Source organism: Chaetomium globosum, genomic scaffold (assembly GCF_000143365.1).
Source record: "Chaetomium globosum CBS 148.51 scaffold_3 genomic scaffold, whole genome shotgun sequence".
NCBI classification, from domain to species: domain Eukaryota; kingdom Fungi; phylum Ascomycota; class Sordariomycetes; order Sordariales; family Chaetomiaceae; genus Chaetomium; species Chaetomium globosum.
The window spans coordinates 1,797,599-1,813,127 of NT_165978.1; the positions used below are offsets into that span (position 1 = coordinate 1,797,599).

Consider the following 15,529-nt stretch of genomic DNA (forward strand, 5'->3'; position numbering starts at 1 on the left):
AACGCCGGCCGAGTCGGGCACCCAAGATACATTACTGTCAACAAATCAAGCTCCCTGAGGCAACGCCTTCAACGCCTATGACTTCAAAACTCCAACTCCACCTTACACCCAATCCCCCCCCCCCCCCCATCCTCACTTATCATATTAGATGGTAGTGACCTCAGCAGGGAGCGTTGCCGTAGAGGTAGGCACCTCAGGGGCGTCAGTAACAGCGGACGGGGCCGGCGCGGTATTCGTAGGGGCCGCCACTTCGTAGACATTGAGACGGCCCGCGGCACCACACCACTGGGCGGCGTCACCCATGCACACCTCACTGCACTGGTCCTCCGACGCGGGCGCACCGGCCAGCTCATCCCCACAGTAGCACTCGCGGGCCGTACTCAACCCCACAATACCCGAATCCCTGGCAGGTGCCGGCGCAGTCTCGACCCGTCATGTTGTCGGGCACGGACTTTCCTTGCCGTCAGCACGCGGGCGGCCAATCGTCGACCTAGCACGACTTGTAGAACGAAGCCAGCCAACGGCGGGCAGGTTGGCCGGGTCGTCGCGACAATCCATGCTGGTGAAGACGTTGAGGCGGCCGGTGTCGCCGCACACGCTGTCATACTCGCCGCCGCAGCGCATGGCGCACTCGGCCTGGGGCACTTCCACGGCGGTGGGCTCGAGGTCCGCACCGCAGTAGCACTGCGACCCGAACTCGACGCCGAAGTAGGCGTAGGCGGCGCATAGCCCGGCGCACTTCTCGAGGGTCATGGCCGGGTCGAAGTGCGCGCGTCCGCGCAGCGAGCGGTTTACGTTGTCGTCGGTGAAGCACCCAACGTACTCGAAGTTGTCGCCGACCGTGTCCGGGGAGGGGAGCGGCGCGCCCCACACGTTGATGCGGCCGCCGGCGCCGCAGACTTGGGCGTCGTCACCTGCGCAGGGCGAGGAGCACTCGGATTCGGCGACGGCGACGGTGGGGGGTCTGGGCGGGCTGTTGCCGCACCAGCACTCGCGGCCGTACTCGACGCCGAAGTAGCTGTAGTTGGCGCAGTGGGCGGCGCATTTTTGAGCTGTCATGTCGTCGGCGCCGAGGAGGTTGTCGGGGAGGACGCGGGCGCCCTGGTCGACAAAGCAGCCTAGGTAGGGGGCGTCGAGCGTGGCGGGTTTACGGGCGGCGTAGAGATTGTTGGTGTAGACATTGAGGCGGTCAGCAGCACCACACTTGTCGGCGCTGTTCCCGGAGCAGGAGAAAGAGCAATCGCTGTCGTCGACGGCTGAGCCTGAGTGGGAGTCGGCGCAATAACACTCTCGGCCGTACTCGAGGCCGAAGTATTTGTATTTGGAGCAGAAGGCCGCGCAGCTCTCGACCGTCATGGCATCATCGGCATACCCCGCGCTGTCGAGAAGCCTGTGGCCCTGGAGATTATCGACGAAGCATCCCTCTCGGGTGTAAGGGGCAGGTTCGCGCTTGTGCGGCAGAGCCTGCGCGGTGGCGGCTAAGGCGATGAGCGAGACGGCGGCGCGGAGGCCGATTGTGGAGCTGCGTGAGGCCATGGGAGAGAAACGGAGAGGTGCCGATTGTAGAACCTTGCGATGGAATGTAAATCACCACTGCAAACTGTTTCTCTGAGGCACAGTCACTCTCTCGAAAAATCTCCCTAGCTGCTGGGCGCGCCTTCCCTCTTATCCCAACCTCCGCCCACCATCGCCACTCCAAGTCTAAACCGCATATGGACTCCAAAACCTGGACTCTGAGCTCTAGACTCCTGGCGGTTTTGGTTGATGGCGTTAAAGGGAGATTGGGGAATTCGATAGACCGCAAACTTCGTCAGCCAGCCCGAATCACCCCGGCTCGCCCGGGTCTGGGCCTTGGCCTACAGTTCTATTGCCCGTGACAAGGAGCACATCGTCCGGCGCCCCACGATGCTGGGCCACGTGGTCGTGGAGAAAATGGGGACACACAAAGCCCAACGGTCCAAACCCAGCACCAGAAGCCGCCCGTTGGAGAGCTGAGGAAATAGGTTTGCCTGTCGAGCCGCCCAAAGTGGAATGGGCTTAGCCAACTAGTGGTTCAGCTCTGCCAAGCTAGCCCGACCAAGTCTATTCCCCAGGGGCTCGACTCAGCGATATTGACTTCAGAAGTCCGGGGTTATCGCCGCTTTCGTACTTCGGCTCAGCCCTCGGTGGGTACATGTAACTTCATCAAGCTCAATATGGAACCACTCCTCACTCTTCAAAGGAAACCACAAGTATTTAATAATACAATTATTGTAAATTTATAACTATGATTGTGAGTATTGTAACTTAATTATATCGGATAAGTCTTAAGCTTTCCCCGGATGCAACTTGATCACCAGGTGCTTCTTATCCGGGTCGACAAACGACACATTCTCACACGGCCAAAAGTGACCATGGAACGTCCTGAACCACGCGCCCAGTCCGTCCTTACAAATGACACGAATCTCCCGCACATTCACAAAAGCAGTCAAAGCCGAAGATTCAAAATAATAGAACACAGAGTCCGTGCACTCACGCGTAATTGTGAGCCGCCGGATGAGCGGCGCCACCGGCTTGAGCGTCTCGAACCGCGTATTCGGCTCGACAGAGACCATGTCGATATCCGGGTTTAGCCACACGTAATACCGGTCGCGTTTGGCGGTGCCCGCGGGGCTGATCTCGGAGAGAGCCCGCTGGTACAGCCGCAGGCCGCGTGCTTCCCGGCATGCTTGGAGTGCGGCCGGCACTGGTGTGTATGAGACTACGTGCGGGACGTAGTTGGGTCGTTTGCTGTCGTCATCGGGCGCGGCGGTGTTGGCGATGGCGTCCTCGTAGACGACGCCGACCTTAACAGTGCGCGGTTCGACCGTCAGCTCCCAAATCCTGGCGCGGAGCTCGAAAGGAAGGCAAGGGAACAGGTGGAAGGTGTCCGCCTCTTGAGGCAGAGGAAGTGCCTCAAATGGATGCTATGGTTGTTGCAGCTAAAGCTGCAGGAGCCGAAACTAAGAACTAACTGTGCGTGGGCTTGTGCACAGGCCAACCTGCAGGGCGCTGGCCCTGCAGGTGCCAACACCGCCTTTGGTTCGGTGCGAAGAGTCGCTGCGGGTTCCATCGTCAGAGATTGGCTTTTGTCCTGCATCCTGTTAATCATTCCGCGAAGAGGGTTGCGGAAAAAAAGAGGTGACTGTGTGCCTGTTCAAGTCACGGGTTCTCCCAGCTCCCCCTTGGCGCCAAGACACGCGGCGAGTCAAAAGTGTGCCTACGGGTCTCCCGCTCTCACCCTTGGCGCCAAGACTCACTTTTCCTTTTTTAATATGAATATTTGGTATCACAGGTCCGAGCGTAACAAAAACCGGGTTTTTGGTTTTTCGAAAACTAGTGGGTCCCGCCCTTTCACGGCTATTTTGGACGCGTACTTGAAGGGGCATCGCCCCACTCGACCTTCCCGGTCCTCTGAAAAACCTCAGATAACAACCGTCGATGGATGGATGGAATTTATTTCGCCCGGAGGCACTGGGCCTATAGGGCCTCAGCACGCTAACTACATCCGGATCATATCGTTTTGCCTTTAACTCGATAATAACCGTCGTAGCCGCGGAGAGCAAGCGGCGAAAATGAAGGTCACGTGACCTGGTGTTGTATGACGTGACCTTCCAAAATCGCTTGGGAAAAGCGTCCCCCGACCGCGCGTGCGCGTGTCTCGTGCGTGCCAGCTACTACTTACTACCTACTTCACAGCCACGGTTGTCAGCCTCCAGAGCTTTCTCATCCTCTTCATCCTCTTCATTCTCTTCATGCTCTTTACCCGACTACCATGGCGGCTACTGCAATTGAGGATGCTCGCATACGCGAAGCCATGGAATATTACCTTCTGAACCTGGCCGGCACAGTACCCCAGAACACAGTCAGGGCTTACAAACCCAAACAGCGAGAGTGGAAGGTGTGCGCTGGTCCCTCGACGACCTTTTAGATCTTGAACTTTTCCTTTGCTAATTTCAAGAACGTCATTGAAGGAGTGGTGCGCCAAGAACTGGGAGCCGATCCCTGAAGATTGGGCTACCGGACAGTCAACCTGGCCGCTAGGGCGACCACTGCCTGGCGATCTCGTCGATGAAGGCAAACTACTACTTTTCATGAAGACGGAGGTCATAAGTCGAGCACCCTGGAGAAGGCCTCGACTTCAGAAGCAGAGGAAACGCCGCTTGGATGCTGCTGTGGCAGTAGGACAAGTTGTCGCCGCGAAACGGCGCCGGCGCGAGGAGAGTTACGTTCCCCAGCCGACTTACTAGCCCCCACCCCCCCCTCCCCCCCCTCCCGTCCCGTCTATGCTCCCTTACTAACCCTTGCGGCAGGCGAGACCATCGAAGTCGCTACTGCTCCGGCGGCAGCGGTAGAGACCAAGGTCGAGGAGGAGGACGAGCCCTTGATCGCTGCGCCGGCTCTCGAGCTCGCCTACAACTCCGTGCGTATATATATTGCAGCGATGCAGAGGCTGTATGACGAGCAGAAAAGCCGGCACATTAACCCAGCGCCTCGACCACAAGGGATAGCTCTTAAGGCTCTGAAGAAGAGTATCCTCGCCGTCGTCTGGGCTCGCAAGCGCAAGGAGTATTCGGACCGTCTCGAAGGGACGATCAAAGACACTTATACAAAGGCACAAATTCCGCGACACCACGAGGTTGCATGGCGAGAAGACAGTGGCGAGATCTCGTGCCTTCTCCGGACACAGGTGGACTTTCTGTTTGGCAACCACATGCTCCTCCGGCAGAGCAATCGCCGGCCCATGGAGCTCCCTGACTGCTTTCGTCTAGAGCTGCCCAACGAGGGCCAGAAGTCGAAAGAATTTCCAACGTATGCCCTCGTCGTCGTCATGAACCAGGGCAAGACGAACCAGCACGGCCGGATGGAGTATGGCGCGGCTCTACGGCACCGCGACGCCCGTTGTTGCCTTGTCAGCGCATTGGCCTTTTATCTCTTTTGGCGTTGGCAGGTCGAGCAAGTAGAGCCGTTTCCCACCTTCCAGTGCAGCGAGGACTGGTACGATATCAAGGTCTTGCGCCGGTCGGCAAAGGAAGTGACGAAGGAGCTTTCGGCCCAGACCGCAAATTCGTGGACGTCGAGGCTGTACGCCGCCTGTGGCATCAGGACTTCTAAGATTTCACATGCTCCTCGGGTTGCAGCGGCACAAAACGCCGACATGGACGGAGGATCAGAAGGACAAGTAAGTCGAGAGCGCTTCCGATTTCTGGTCTTTTTTTCATCATCTTGTTGTTATACCTTGTTTCCATGTTTACGGGGGGAGACTGGACCTAGTTGTTCACGCCTCCTCCTGGCACCGTTCGTCTACTTCCAGTCCTCCCTGTTGTGTGATCCCTACCGCTTGGCCCGACTTTCTATAGAGATGCTGATTTTTGTGTAAACCAGATACGGCGCGCGGGTAGATGGAATAACGGTGACCAATTGACAGGGTGTTACCTGAACAGTTTACCCTTTGAGTTTATGAGGTCTACGGCTGACTTTGACCCCGACTGGTCCGGGTCATACTTCCTACCGCGGGACACCGTCAAGCCGCCATTCGAGCTTTGTGCACGTATCTGGCCCTCTCTCGACAGGTGGAAAGACATATACAATACAGGATCTTCGAGTATGGAAACGAACAAGGCTACCGGCGCGTTTTTCGAGCTTCTCGACTGGTTACGAGAGGTGTTGCTACAGGACGCCGTCTTCCTCCAGAAGCTATACCCCCGGCATCCTCTATTTCAGGACCCGGTCTTCCAAAGCCCACAGTTTGCATCGTTCGCACTACAGGTCGAGAACGCCTGCCACGCGGCCGAGGAAGACAGTTATGTGGCCACCATTGATCGAGCCATCCCCGCCGTCGCCGAGAAGCTACGCGCCCTATCGAGCCAACAGACTGCCGCGAACCTCTGGACCGAAAGGGCGTTTGTCGAGCTTAGGCAGCAGGTTCAAAGGCTGGAGAAGAAGATGGAGGAGCTTGCCAAAGCCTCATACACCATTACGATCAGCCCGGGGCGGAGTACCGTCACACAACGGGTCGAGATGCCAAAGCGTGGGCGGCCAAGGGCGCCGGGCCGCGCGCCGACGGCGACGGCAATGGCAACGGCGCCACGAGATGACAGCACCGCTCCCGTTCCACCATCTTCTTCCAATGCAGCAGAGGCAGAGCGGGGAGCCGTTCTGCAGCCTGATACAGCGACTCGGCTGCCGTTGCCACCAGTCGAGCCAGTCGCGCCCAGCGCGCCCAGCGTGCCCAGGTTTGAGGTCCCTTTGGATATTCGACGTATCCCGGATTTGTGGCACTTGTGGAGGTATGGGAGGGCTGGCATGCCTTCAGTAGAGTCACTAGAGGCCAGGTATGGCGCTGCTTGGCGCCCCAAGTCGCAGAAGTCCGTCTTCTGCGGCCGGAAGGCAATTGTGGACTTCATTCTGCGCAAGTCGCGCGAGCGGGACGGCCTGCAGAGCGCGGCCGAACACGCACCACGCGTTATTGCGCAAATGGAGGAGCTGTGCCCCAAATGGTCCCTCGACAAGGTGACGAAAGCTATCAAGAACGGGGATCTGGAGCGGAGATGGCCGTCGGAGGCGTGAAAAGGCTTCTTTTCTCTAGCCGTGGTGTGGTGGTTGCATGATGGCAGATAGATACAGTAGTTAGTCAGATAGCGAACGTAGGTATGCAACTGCCTACCCTGCCTACCCTGTAACTGCAGTGATTTTATTGCGAGATGCGGAAATCCCATGGTGTTGAATGAGCGTGAAGAGGAGCGAACTAGACTATGTACATACATGATTAGCGGGCATGGCACCCTGAAAGATGGGGAAGCCCAGCAGTGTTGAGCGTGAAGAGTTGCGGGGTAGCGGAATCTAGTAGGCATGTGGCACCCTATAATTCCATTTTTCAGGGTGCCAGGCCCCTGGGTGTAAGCAAAAACCCGTGCATCTCAGCAACCACGGCGATGCAGGGCTCGTGAAGTGTACCGATCGATGCGACTCGACGAGTCACATCGATTGACACAGTTTTGCAATGGGATCTAACGGGTGGCGGTCGCGCAATACCCAGGGCTGCGAAAAATACATCTCCGGATGGTGATATCAAGGGCTTGGCGGTTTTTTGCGGGGTTCTCCAAAAACGCGCCATACGTTCCAGACCTGAGATGAACTCCTGATAACTACCTAGGTAATACGAAGACGATCGGTAATTCGGTATTCAACCACAGACATTCTTAGATTTCCACCGGCGGCAGTGTCTACATATTAGGGCCTCGAGTCTTTAGCGAGTATTGCAGAAGAGTATATATACACCAATGGCCCGATTGCTGAGCACCCTGCATCTTTGACGGGCCGTCTTTCTTCCTACACCATCATCAAGGAACTGCACAAGGCCGCTGATGAAGCCGCCGTATACCTTGCCAGGTAAGTTCCGGTCGCGTTCCCTTGCGGCGATTGATATCGCCTACTAAACCACCGAGTTGGGTACAGGAACCAGTGCCATGAGAAATGCATCGTCAAGAGCATCCGGGGACACTGGCGGCTGCAAAACGAAGCCGACATCCTCAAGCGCTACCAGTCCAAGATCCCGTTCCTTCGTCCCTTGATTGACGAGATCCAAGAGCCGACCGACCCACCTTCCATTGTTCTGGGGTACTTAGACAGCGATGTCCTAACGGAATCGGACAAGAAAAGGTTGTCTCGTCCCGAGATCAAACAAGTAGCCAAATGTGTTCTCGAAGCCCTTCGTGTTCTCCACAAGGATGGCATGGTTCATACAGGTTGGCCCCTCCAACACCCCGCTCCCCCCCCTTTTTTTTGGCTCCCGCACGATTCGGGCCGTCACGGCCAGGTGAAGTTAACTCGTCCTTAGATGTCAAATTGGACAACATATTTGCCAACCATGGCCAAGACCAAGGCGCTTCTCCGACATGCAACTTGGTGACTTGTGGAGGCGTGGTATCCCAAGAGTCCAAATTTGCGAAGGAGGGACACATTATTGGCGCCGCTTTCACCCGCAGTCCAGAAGCCATGTTCCAACTACCCTGGGGCACCGCCACGGATATTTGGTCCTTTGGCAACGCTGTAAGATACATTTCCACTTAATAACGACCTTGCTAATTTAGATTCTTTGCGCTCCAGATACTCAGTCTTCTGTTCGGTGGTGGCTACCATCTATTCAACCCCCAAATTGATAGAGTTCCTCCCGAGGACGAAGACTACGAGCTCACTGTTTTGAAACGGATGTATCGGTTCTTTGTCCCATATCCACAGGCCTACGAGAGTTTCAATGACCCGGACACCATTGCGACCATCAACTTCATCAACCATTAAGAGCCCCCGGCGAAGCCATTCTCCCGGGTAACCACCCGGGAGATTCCCCTGGCAGACAAGAAGTTCCTTCTAAAGATCATGAAACTGGATCCCCGGGACCGGCCGACCTCGGAAGAACTGCTTGCAGATGAATGGTTCACTGAGGAATCAGAAGACACTCGAGAGCCACTTCCTGTCTCCAAAAAGGTTCAGCAAACTGCCGAAGCAAAGAAGGATGGCGAGATTTGATCTGGGTTGCTTGTCAGGCGCTGGTTTCGAGAGAGATTGCACCTAGACATTGCCAATCCTGCTTGTCTCCCTACACAATTCAGGGCTCAATACGAACGCGAGTGGGCCACTCTTCGCGAGAAGGTGACAGTGGGGTTAACGAGCTGTAGGTAATCCAGCACTCACCGGAGGTGATAAACATTCCCCCGCATTCATTTGCCGGCCTCGTCTTTACCACCCCGAAGTCCACTCCACGCATTTATTTCCGTCAACCCCTCTTCATGAGTAGAAACAGGGTGGTATCCCGTTGTGGGGCGGCCCACCAGATGAGCATCCATTGACATAGAGCTCCTATTCCTGCCCATGGCGCTCGCTGCTTCTTTGACCGAGCAGCATCTTCGGCGGTAATCAAGATCACGCCAGGGGTCAAAACCCGCTGATGTTACCCTGCTAGTCATAGCTCAGCACAGCACGCTTTACGGACGACGGACAGCTCGCATCATCGTTCCCCCGAGGCGTGAATGTCATGGCCATATTATGAATCGCTAATATCCCCCGCCCTCGAGGGCAAGCCACCTAGAGAAAGCAGGGAAACTCTAAAGTCCAAATCCTGTCAGTTCCGCGCCTCAGCATGGCGCGAGCCACTCGTCTCCTTGCCTTCATGGGCATCCTCAGGATTCTTGCTGCTGCCGCTCGGGCCAACGCGGCCAGCAGTGTCAAGATCAGCTGGGTTGGCGACTCTCCAGCCCAGAACCTCGGGACGACCTTCGGCTTGCCCTGGCCACAAGGGAAATACCAGCCCGACAAGGTCGACTTTGACGTCGCAGACGGACAGACCCCTCTTGAGTCGTGGGTGACGGGTTACTGGCGCGACGGCTCCATCAAGTGGTCAGCGCATGCAATCCCAAAGACTGATGACGTGACCGACGGATACACTATTAGGGCCATGCCCACTGTTAAAGGCAAGCCCAAGGGCAAGCGCCAGACGACCAGCCTGTCGGTGGAGGATCGCGAGAGTGAGGTAACAGTTAACACCGGCAAACTCACCATCTCATTCCCCAAGGAGGGCCGCTACATTGTCAGCTCCATCAAGACCGCCGGGGGCAAGACCGTCGGAAAGAACGGCAGGTTGGTGCTCCACAGCCAGAACAACATCCCAGACACGGCCGATGACCGCACCGACAAGGCCATTGACCGTTCCAACTTTGAGAGCAACATCGAGGAGGTGACAGTCAGCGAGGGCAACTCGGTTCGTGCCCTCGTCACGGTCCGTGGCAAGCACACGACCACAGAGGGCTCCGATCATGAGGACTGGCTCCCATTCGTCGTGCGATTCTACCTCTACGCCGGCTCCGAGGCCATCCGACTAGTACACAGCATCACCTTTGACGGCCAGCATGACAAGGACTTCATCTCGGGTCTGGGTATCCGCTTCCAGGTCCCACTTGAGGGAGAGGAGCTGTACAACCGTCACATCCGCCTGGCTGGCACCGACGGTGGCTTTCTGAACGAGGCCGTCAAAGGCATCACTGGTCTCCGTCGCGACCCTGGCGAGGCCGTCAGGACCGCCCAGGTGCAGGGCAAGGCGCTTCCCGACGAGGCGACTTGGGACACGCGAGTCACGACTCGTCTGCACTGGATTCCTGCGTGGAACGACTACAGCCTCAGCCAGCTCTCCCCCGATGGCTTCACCCTAAAGAAGAGGACCAAACCAGGCCAGAGCTGGGTCAACATCCTCGGCGGCACCCGATCCGGTGGATTAGCTTATCTGGGTGGTGCAACTCGGGGCGGCCTAGCTGTCGCTCTGCGGGACTTCTGGAAGCGCTATCCCACGGGTCTCGACATCGCCAATGCCGGATCCGACGAGGGCCAGATCACCCTCTGGTTGTACAGCCCAGACGCCGCTCCGCTTGACCTTCGGGGTTATCACGACGGTCTGGGCCTGGATACATACGAAAAGCAGCTAGACGCCCTTGAGATCACATACGAAGACTACGAGAAAAACTTCGACACGCCCTACGGCATTTCCCGGACCAGCGAGGTGTTTCTGTATGCCTTCGAGAGCACCCCCTCCAGCGACACGTTGGCCGAGCTGAACGCAAACGCCCAGGAGCCCCCCGTGCTAGTTGCCGCGCCCAAATACATCAAGGAGACCAAGGCGCTGGGATCGTACTGGGGCCTCCCCGACACGTCGACACCAGCCAAGGCCAAGATCGAGAGCAACCTCGACTTCCTCGTGAAGCACTACCAGAAAGAGGTCGAGGCCCGCCGCTGGTACGGATTCCTCGACTACGGCGACGTGATGCACACGTACGATCCCAGCCGGCACCAGTGGCGCTACGACATTGGCGGGTACGCCTGGGACAACTCGGAGCTGTCGCCGGACCTGTTCCTCTGGCAGTACTTCCTCCGCACGGGCCGCGCCGACGTCTACCGGCTCGCCGAGGCCATGACGCGCCACACGGGCGAGGTCGACGTGTACCACCTCGGCGACTGGAAGGGGCTGGGCACGCGGCACGGCGTGACGCACTGGGCCGACAGCGCCAAGCAGGCGCGCATCTCACAACCACAATACCGCAAGTACTTCTTCTACCTCTCGGGCGGCGACGAGCGCACGGGCGAGCTGCTCGCGCACGCGCTGGACGCGGACCAGACGTACGGGCTCCTCGACCCGGTCCGCAAGGTGCGCACCGACGGCTGGACCCCCTCCCCCGGCGCGCCCGTCACCTTCGGCCTGGGCACCGACTGGGCCGCGCTGGCGGCGGGCTGGCTGCTCGAGTGGGAGCGGCGCGGCCCGCGCTGGCAAGAGGCCCGGCAGAAGCTCACCAACACGGCCGCGGGCATCGCGCGGCTCAGGAACGGCTTCGTCACGGGGTCGGCTTCGTACCGGATCGACCAGAACGGCACGCTCCAACCACCGCCGACCGACCCGGACAACCAGGGCGTGGTGGCCATCTCGCACCTCAACGCCGTCTTCGGCATGCCCGAGGTTGTCTCGGAACTGCTCGAATACTGGGGGGGCGGGGACGACGGCGACGGCGACGGCGCGCCGCGGGGGTTCCGCGAGGCGTGGCTCGACTACGCCTACTACTACCTGGCGACGGCGGACGAGCAGCGGGCGCGGTACGGCGCGAGCTTCAGCGGCGTCAGCCTGCGGCAGGCGCACTCGCGGCTGTCGGCGTACTACGCGGCCGTGCAGGGCAACGCGACCGTCGCGGCGCGCGCGTGGGCCGACTTTGGCCGCAGTGACGGGCTCAAGGACACGCAGGAGTTTGCAGCGGTGCGGGTCGGGGGCAGCGCCGTGGTGCATCCTGTTGAGGAGGCCGCTTGGCTGAGTACGAATGATTTTGCGCAGTACGGTTTGGCGAGTATCCAGAACTTGGCGTATGTCGGGGATAGTATTTGACCGGGATGCTGTGTAGCTACCTTACCTACCTGCGAGGCGATTGTCCCTAAAGTTGCGCCTGTTCCGCCGGGCTGTACTACTGCGTTGACATTGACAACCTACATGTAAGTATAAATTATGATTTATGATGTCTGTGGCCCTTCTGTGCTATGACCCCTTGGACGTGTTCAGAGAAGCGAGCCGAGAAAAGAAAGTCGTACTGCCCTCTCCTGTAGCCCGCTTACAGCATACCACCAGTGGTGCTCCCAAACTGGGACTTAATGGGGTGTGAACGAAATAGAATGGGCAACACCTTCCGCCTCCGTCGCCGGTTGGATGGATGGATGGTATTTATTTCGCCCGGAGGCACTGGGCCTATAGGGCCTTAGCACGCTAACTACATCCGGATCAAATCGTTTTGCCTTTAACTCGTACAAGCCCCCTACTTCTTCCCTCTTTCTCGCTGCACCATTTACCTCTTGCCTTGGTTGTTGTTAGCAGATCAGCTTGGAGGCTACTTTCTCCAAGTGTTCAGCGTCCTATCTTCAGCAGCTAAAGCGGGACCTGCAACACCCTTGCAGCCGTTCCGAAGCTGGCCCCAGGTAAGGACCTGGCCCGTGCCAGCTGAGTCATCAATTGCAGTTGTGCGAAAGGCAATCCGAAAAAGTCATCCGCTCACACCAGCCGATGCAGCCGAATGTGCCCAATCGCACCTTGTTCAATCAGCCACATCCAAGAGCCAGCAATCAGAGGCACCCAGTGACATTCCGTTCAACGAATTGAATTTAGTGCAATCGAATGCACCCAGTTGCACCTCGTTCAATCAGCCGTCTCCAGTTCAATCAATTGACCCCAGTCACAGCTGAGACCTACCACTGACGTGTATGTGCAACAAAGCTTATGTGATTATATGTAAGGGATCGGTAAGTTACAATTTATAGCTTTAACTGCATAACTAGGCAATAGCCGGCTTTCGCACTCGGGGCTTGGTTGAGGTTCTACCGTGGGGGTTCGGTGAGTACCTAAGGAATTTCCAAATAGGATTTGAGTTTTGGGACGAGATCATCGAACTCTCTGTAAGTGGCGGATGGTATCTTCCTCACTCACGATGTTGCCGCCAGTATATCCCGGCAGCATTAATACCATTCGATGAGTTGTTGCATATTCAAGACTACTACAAGAACAACTTTTTTGCCAAACCCCCCGAGAACGGAGGTTATGGTTATGAGTGATATACTTGAATTGAACGATAGATTAAACGACGCGTTCAAATGCCAAATCAATGCTAAACAATAAACATCGCGAGGGTTTGGACCCTACCCTGCTCGTGGGTATCTGAGATGGAGATCCAAAGGACATAAAAACAAAGAAGAAGATGCGTTTTGCAGCGGCCCGCTCGTCCGTTCGGCCCCGCGCTCCCCAGACTGACCCAACCCCCTTGGTCGTAGTTATATATAACACAGGTGAATAAGCCAAAAAACGAAAAGAACGGTGCGCCGACAGGCGCGTGGTGTCGTCATTCTTCATAAAACGACGTTAGATGTGCAAACCCCTCATTCGTGGTCGCATTTAAAAGTGCAAGGCTGGCCAGAGCATCGAGTAGTCCTCGGTCACGGCCCTGATCTCTGACTCGACGGTGGTTGGACGCTTCGACTCCGCCTCCTCCTCGATGGTCTCCGAGATGTCGCCCGCTACCCTCTTTGCAGGAACCGAGCCACCCGTGTCCTCGATGCCATGCTTATCCTTTTTGTGCTTTTTGAGGTTGTCCAGTCGACTGAACGTCTTGACACAGCCCGGTACGTCACACGCCAGCCGCACGCCCCTATGTGTGTTTTTGTGCTTGCGGAGGTACCCCTTGAGGTTTTCCCTGACACCTCTAGGCTTCCATTGGCACTCGTCGCAGACGAGGTCTTCGACGGATGACTCTGGGCCTGGTTTGCCTTGAGTGGCGGCCGAGTGTTGGCCGTGCTGGTGGGTGTGCTGGTGATTGTGCGGGTGGTTGTGTTGATGATTGTGTTGCTGGGTGTGTTGTTGGTCGTGCTGGGGCTCGTGTTGTTGGGTGTGGGCGTGCTGATGATTCTCCGCGCGCGGTGTTAGAGCACCATGACCACCTCCTTCTGCAATGGGAGTCCCAAAGACCGTCGTCATGCTGCTCTGCATGGACTCTTGGCTTAGCGCCCGAGACATGGCGTGGGTCGAGGCCGACTGTACTTGGTAGTAAGGAGACGCAGCCGTAGTAGGAGACGTCGGACTTGACAATCCGCTACTGACGCCTCGCCCCATGTCGCCCAGCATGTTCGGTTGAAGAGGGAAGCAAGGGCCTGGCCCGGCGGATGGCGGGTTTGGCTGTGGGGTTTCGACCTCTACTTTTGGACGCCACCAACTATTGTTACTCGATGTTGCCGAACGCAAGTCCGCAGGTGATATCGGGCTCTGGGGCAAGGAGAGCGGCTCGTCTATGCTCATTGCCGAAGATGGTGGTACGTGGCCCGGGAGGGACGTTAGGCCAGCGTTGAAAGACATTTGCGGAGGGAACATGTATTGTTGTGAGGCCGAGATGTTGTCGTGGTCTTGTGACGTCCCGACAGCGGATTGGTAAGGACCCAAGCTAGGGTTGAATAGTGTGCTCTGCGAGGTATTTTGTGAGAGGCGTTCGGACGGACTCTCATCCATGGTTGAGGAAAGGGCAATCGACGATACTGTGGACGGCAGGTCGGAAGCACCCGCATTAAACCCCGGCCAGAACATGCTGCCGTCGACCTCGGGAAGATTTGACGCCAACACGGGTTTCTCGATAGTTGAGAAGCTCGGTGCTCCCCCTTGCGTAGGTTGTCCCGGAAAGGAACGAGGTGTTGATGGAAAGCCCTGGTTGTGTACGTAGAGCTGGGGGCGTCGGAGGTCGCAGTGCCCGGCCGCGTGTACCATCGCTGAGCCGCCCTTGAAAGTGCGGATCAAAGACGGCATTCTGTTTGCGGGATGGGTCCCTTCTTCCTGAGAGCAAAATCTCTCATCTTAGAACCCAAGGCTCCGTTTCCGCTGGATAGGCAAAGGGTTGCTGCGGCCTCCACCCCATCCACTGCGCCCAGTCCTTCTCGTTTTGTCGGGAAGCTATGGCTGGTGCTGCACTTGTCGCAGTCGAACTCGCCGCTAGGGAGCTCGGGGCAAGATAGGAGGTGCTGGATGACCTGAAGCGGCGCCACGAAGGTCCTGTGGCAGCGGGTCATGGGACAGCCATAGCTTTGCTGGGTCTGTTCCCCGACCGACAGCTGGTCCAGGAGCTCGCGAAGAAACAAGAGAACCATGCGCGCCGTGGTACCGTCTTTGGTGACCTTGTCCTCGTACCTGGTCCATGTACATCAGCCACGGGCGTCTGCGGGAGAAGTTTTTCGGTCGGGCGCCGACCGGGATGCTCGACGACGGCTTAACTCACGGGCATGGCACATAGTGGCCGCTCATGGGGGCTTGCTGGTGGACGGCGTGCGAGCCATGGTTGTGTCCGGTGTGGATGGCCGCTGTGAATGTCCCCGCATCGTGCATCGCTCGATGTTGAGGAAAGGTCGACATAGAGACTGGGGCTAAATGGCTGGGTGGCTCGCGGGGTGCATCCACTGCATCGGG

The 15,529-nt window shown here is 57.5% G+C and overlaps 5 protein-coding genes across 5 annotated transcripts; 2 read left to right on the top strand and 3 right to left on the bottom strand.

The window, feature by feature from the left end:
• Positions 1–144: 144 nt before the first annotated feature.
• On the bottom strand, positions 145–1,536 carry CHGG_05881 (uncharacterized protein; the record flags this gene model as incomplete). Its single annotated transcript, XM_001221975.1, has 2 exons — positions 145–403; positions 491–1,536. The coding sequence occupies 2 exons, from the start codon at positions 1,534–1,536 to the stop codon at positions 145–147; spliced, it is 1,305 nt and encodes a 434-aa protein (XP_001221976.1).
• Positions 1,537–2,306: 770 nt separating this feature from the next.
• Positions 2,307–3,118, bottom strand: CHGG_05882 (uncharacterized protein; the record flags this gene model as incomplete). Its single annotated transcript, XM_001221976.1, has 2 exons — positions 2,307–2,945; positions 3,053–3,118. 2 exons carry the CDS (start codon positions 3,116–3,118, stop codon positions 2,307–2,309), a joined length of 705 nt encoding a protein of 234 aa, XP_001221977.1.
• Positions 3,119–3,793: 675 nt separating this feature from the next.
• Positions 3,794–8,319, top strand: CHGG_05883 (uncharacterized protein; the record flags this gene model as incomplete). The annotated part of the gene is made up of 11 exons (XM_001221977.1): positions 3,794–3,919; positions 3,993–4,242; positions 4,332–5,200; positions 5,404–6,584; positions 6,708–6,775; positions 6,900–6,917; positions 7,015–7,103; positions 7,256–7,410; positions 7,477–7,766; positions 7,940–8,070; positions 8,128–8,319. The coding sequence occupies 11 exons, from the start codon at positions 3,794–3,796 to the stop codon at positions 8,317–8,319; spliced, it is 3,369 nt and encodes a 1,122-aa protein (XP_001221978.1).
• Positions 8,320–9,157: 838 nt separating this feature from the next.
• On the top strand, positions 9,158–11,932 carry CHGG_05884 (uncharacterized protein; the record flags this gene model as incomplete). The annotated part of the gene is made up of 1 exon (XM_001221978.1): positions 9,158–11,932. One exon carries the CDS (start codon positions 9,158–9,160, stop codon positions 11,930–11,932), a length of 2,775 nt encoding a protein of 924 aa, XP_001221979.1.
• Positions 11,933–13,480: 1,548 nt separating this feature from the next.
• On the bottom strand, positions 13,481–14,875 carry CHGG_05885 (uncharacterized protein; the record flags this gene model as incomplete). The annotated part of the gene is made up of 1 exon (XM_001221979.1): positions 13,481–14,875. The coding sequence occupies one exon, from the start codon at positions 14,873–14,875 to the stop codon at positions 13,481–13,483; it is 1,395 nt and encodes a 464-aa protein (XP_001221980.1).
• Between the last annotated feature and the right edge of the window lie 654 nt (positions 14,876–15,529).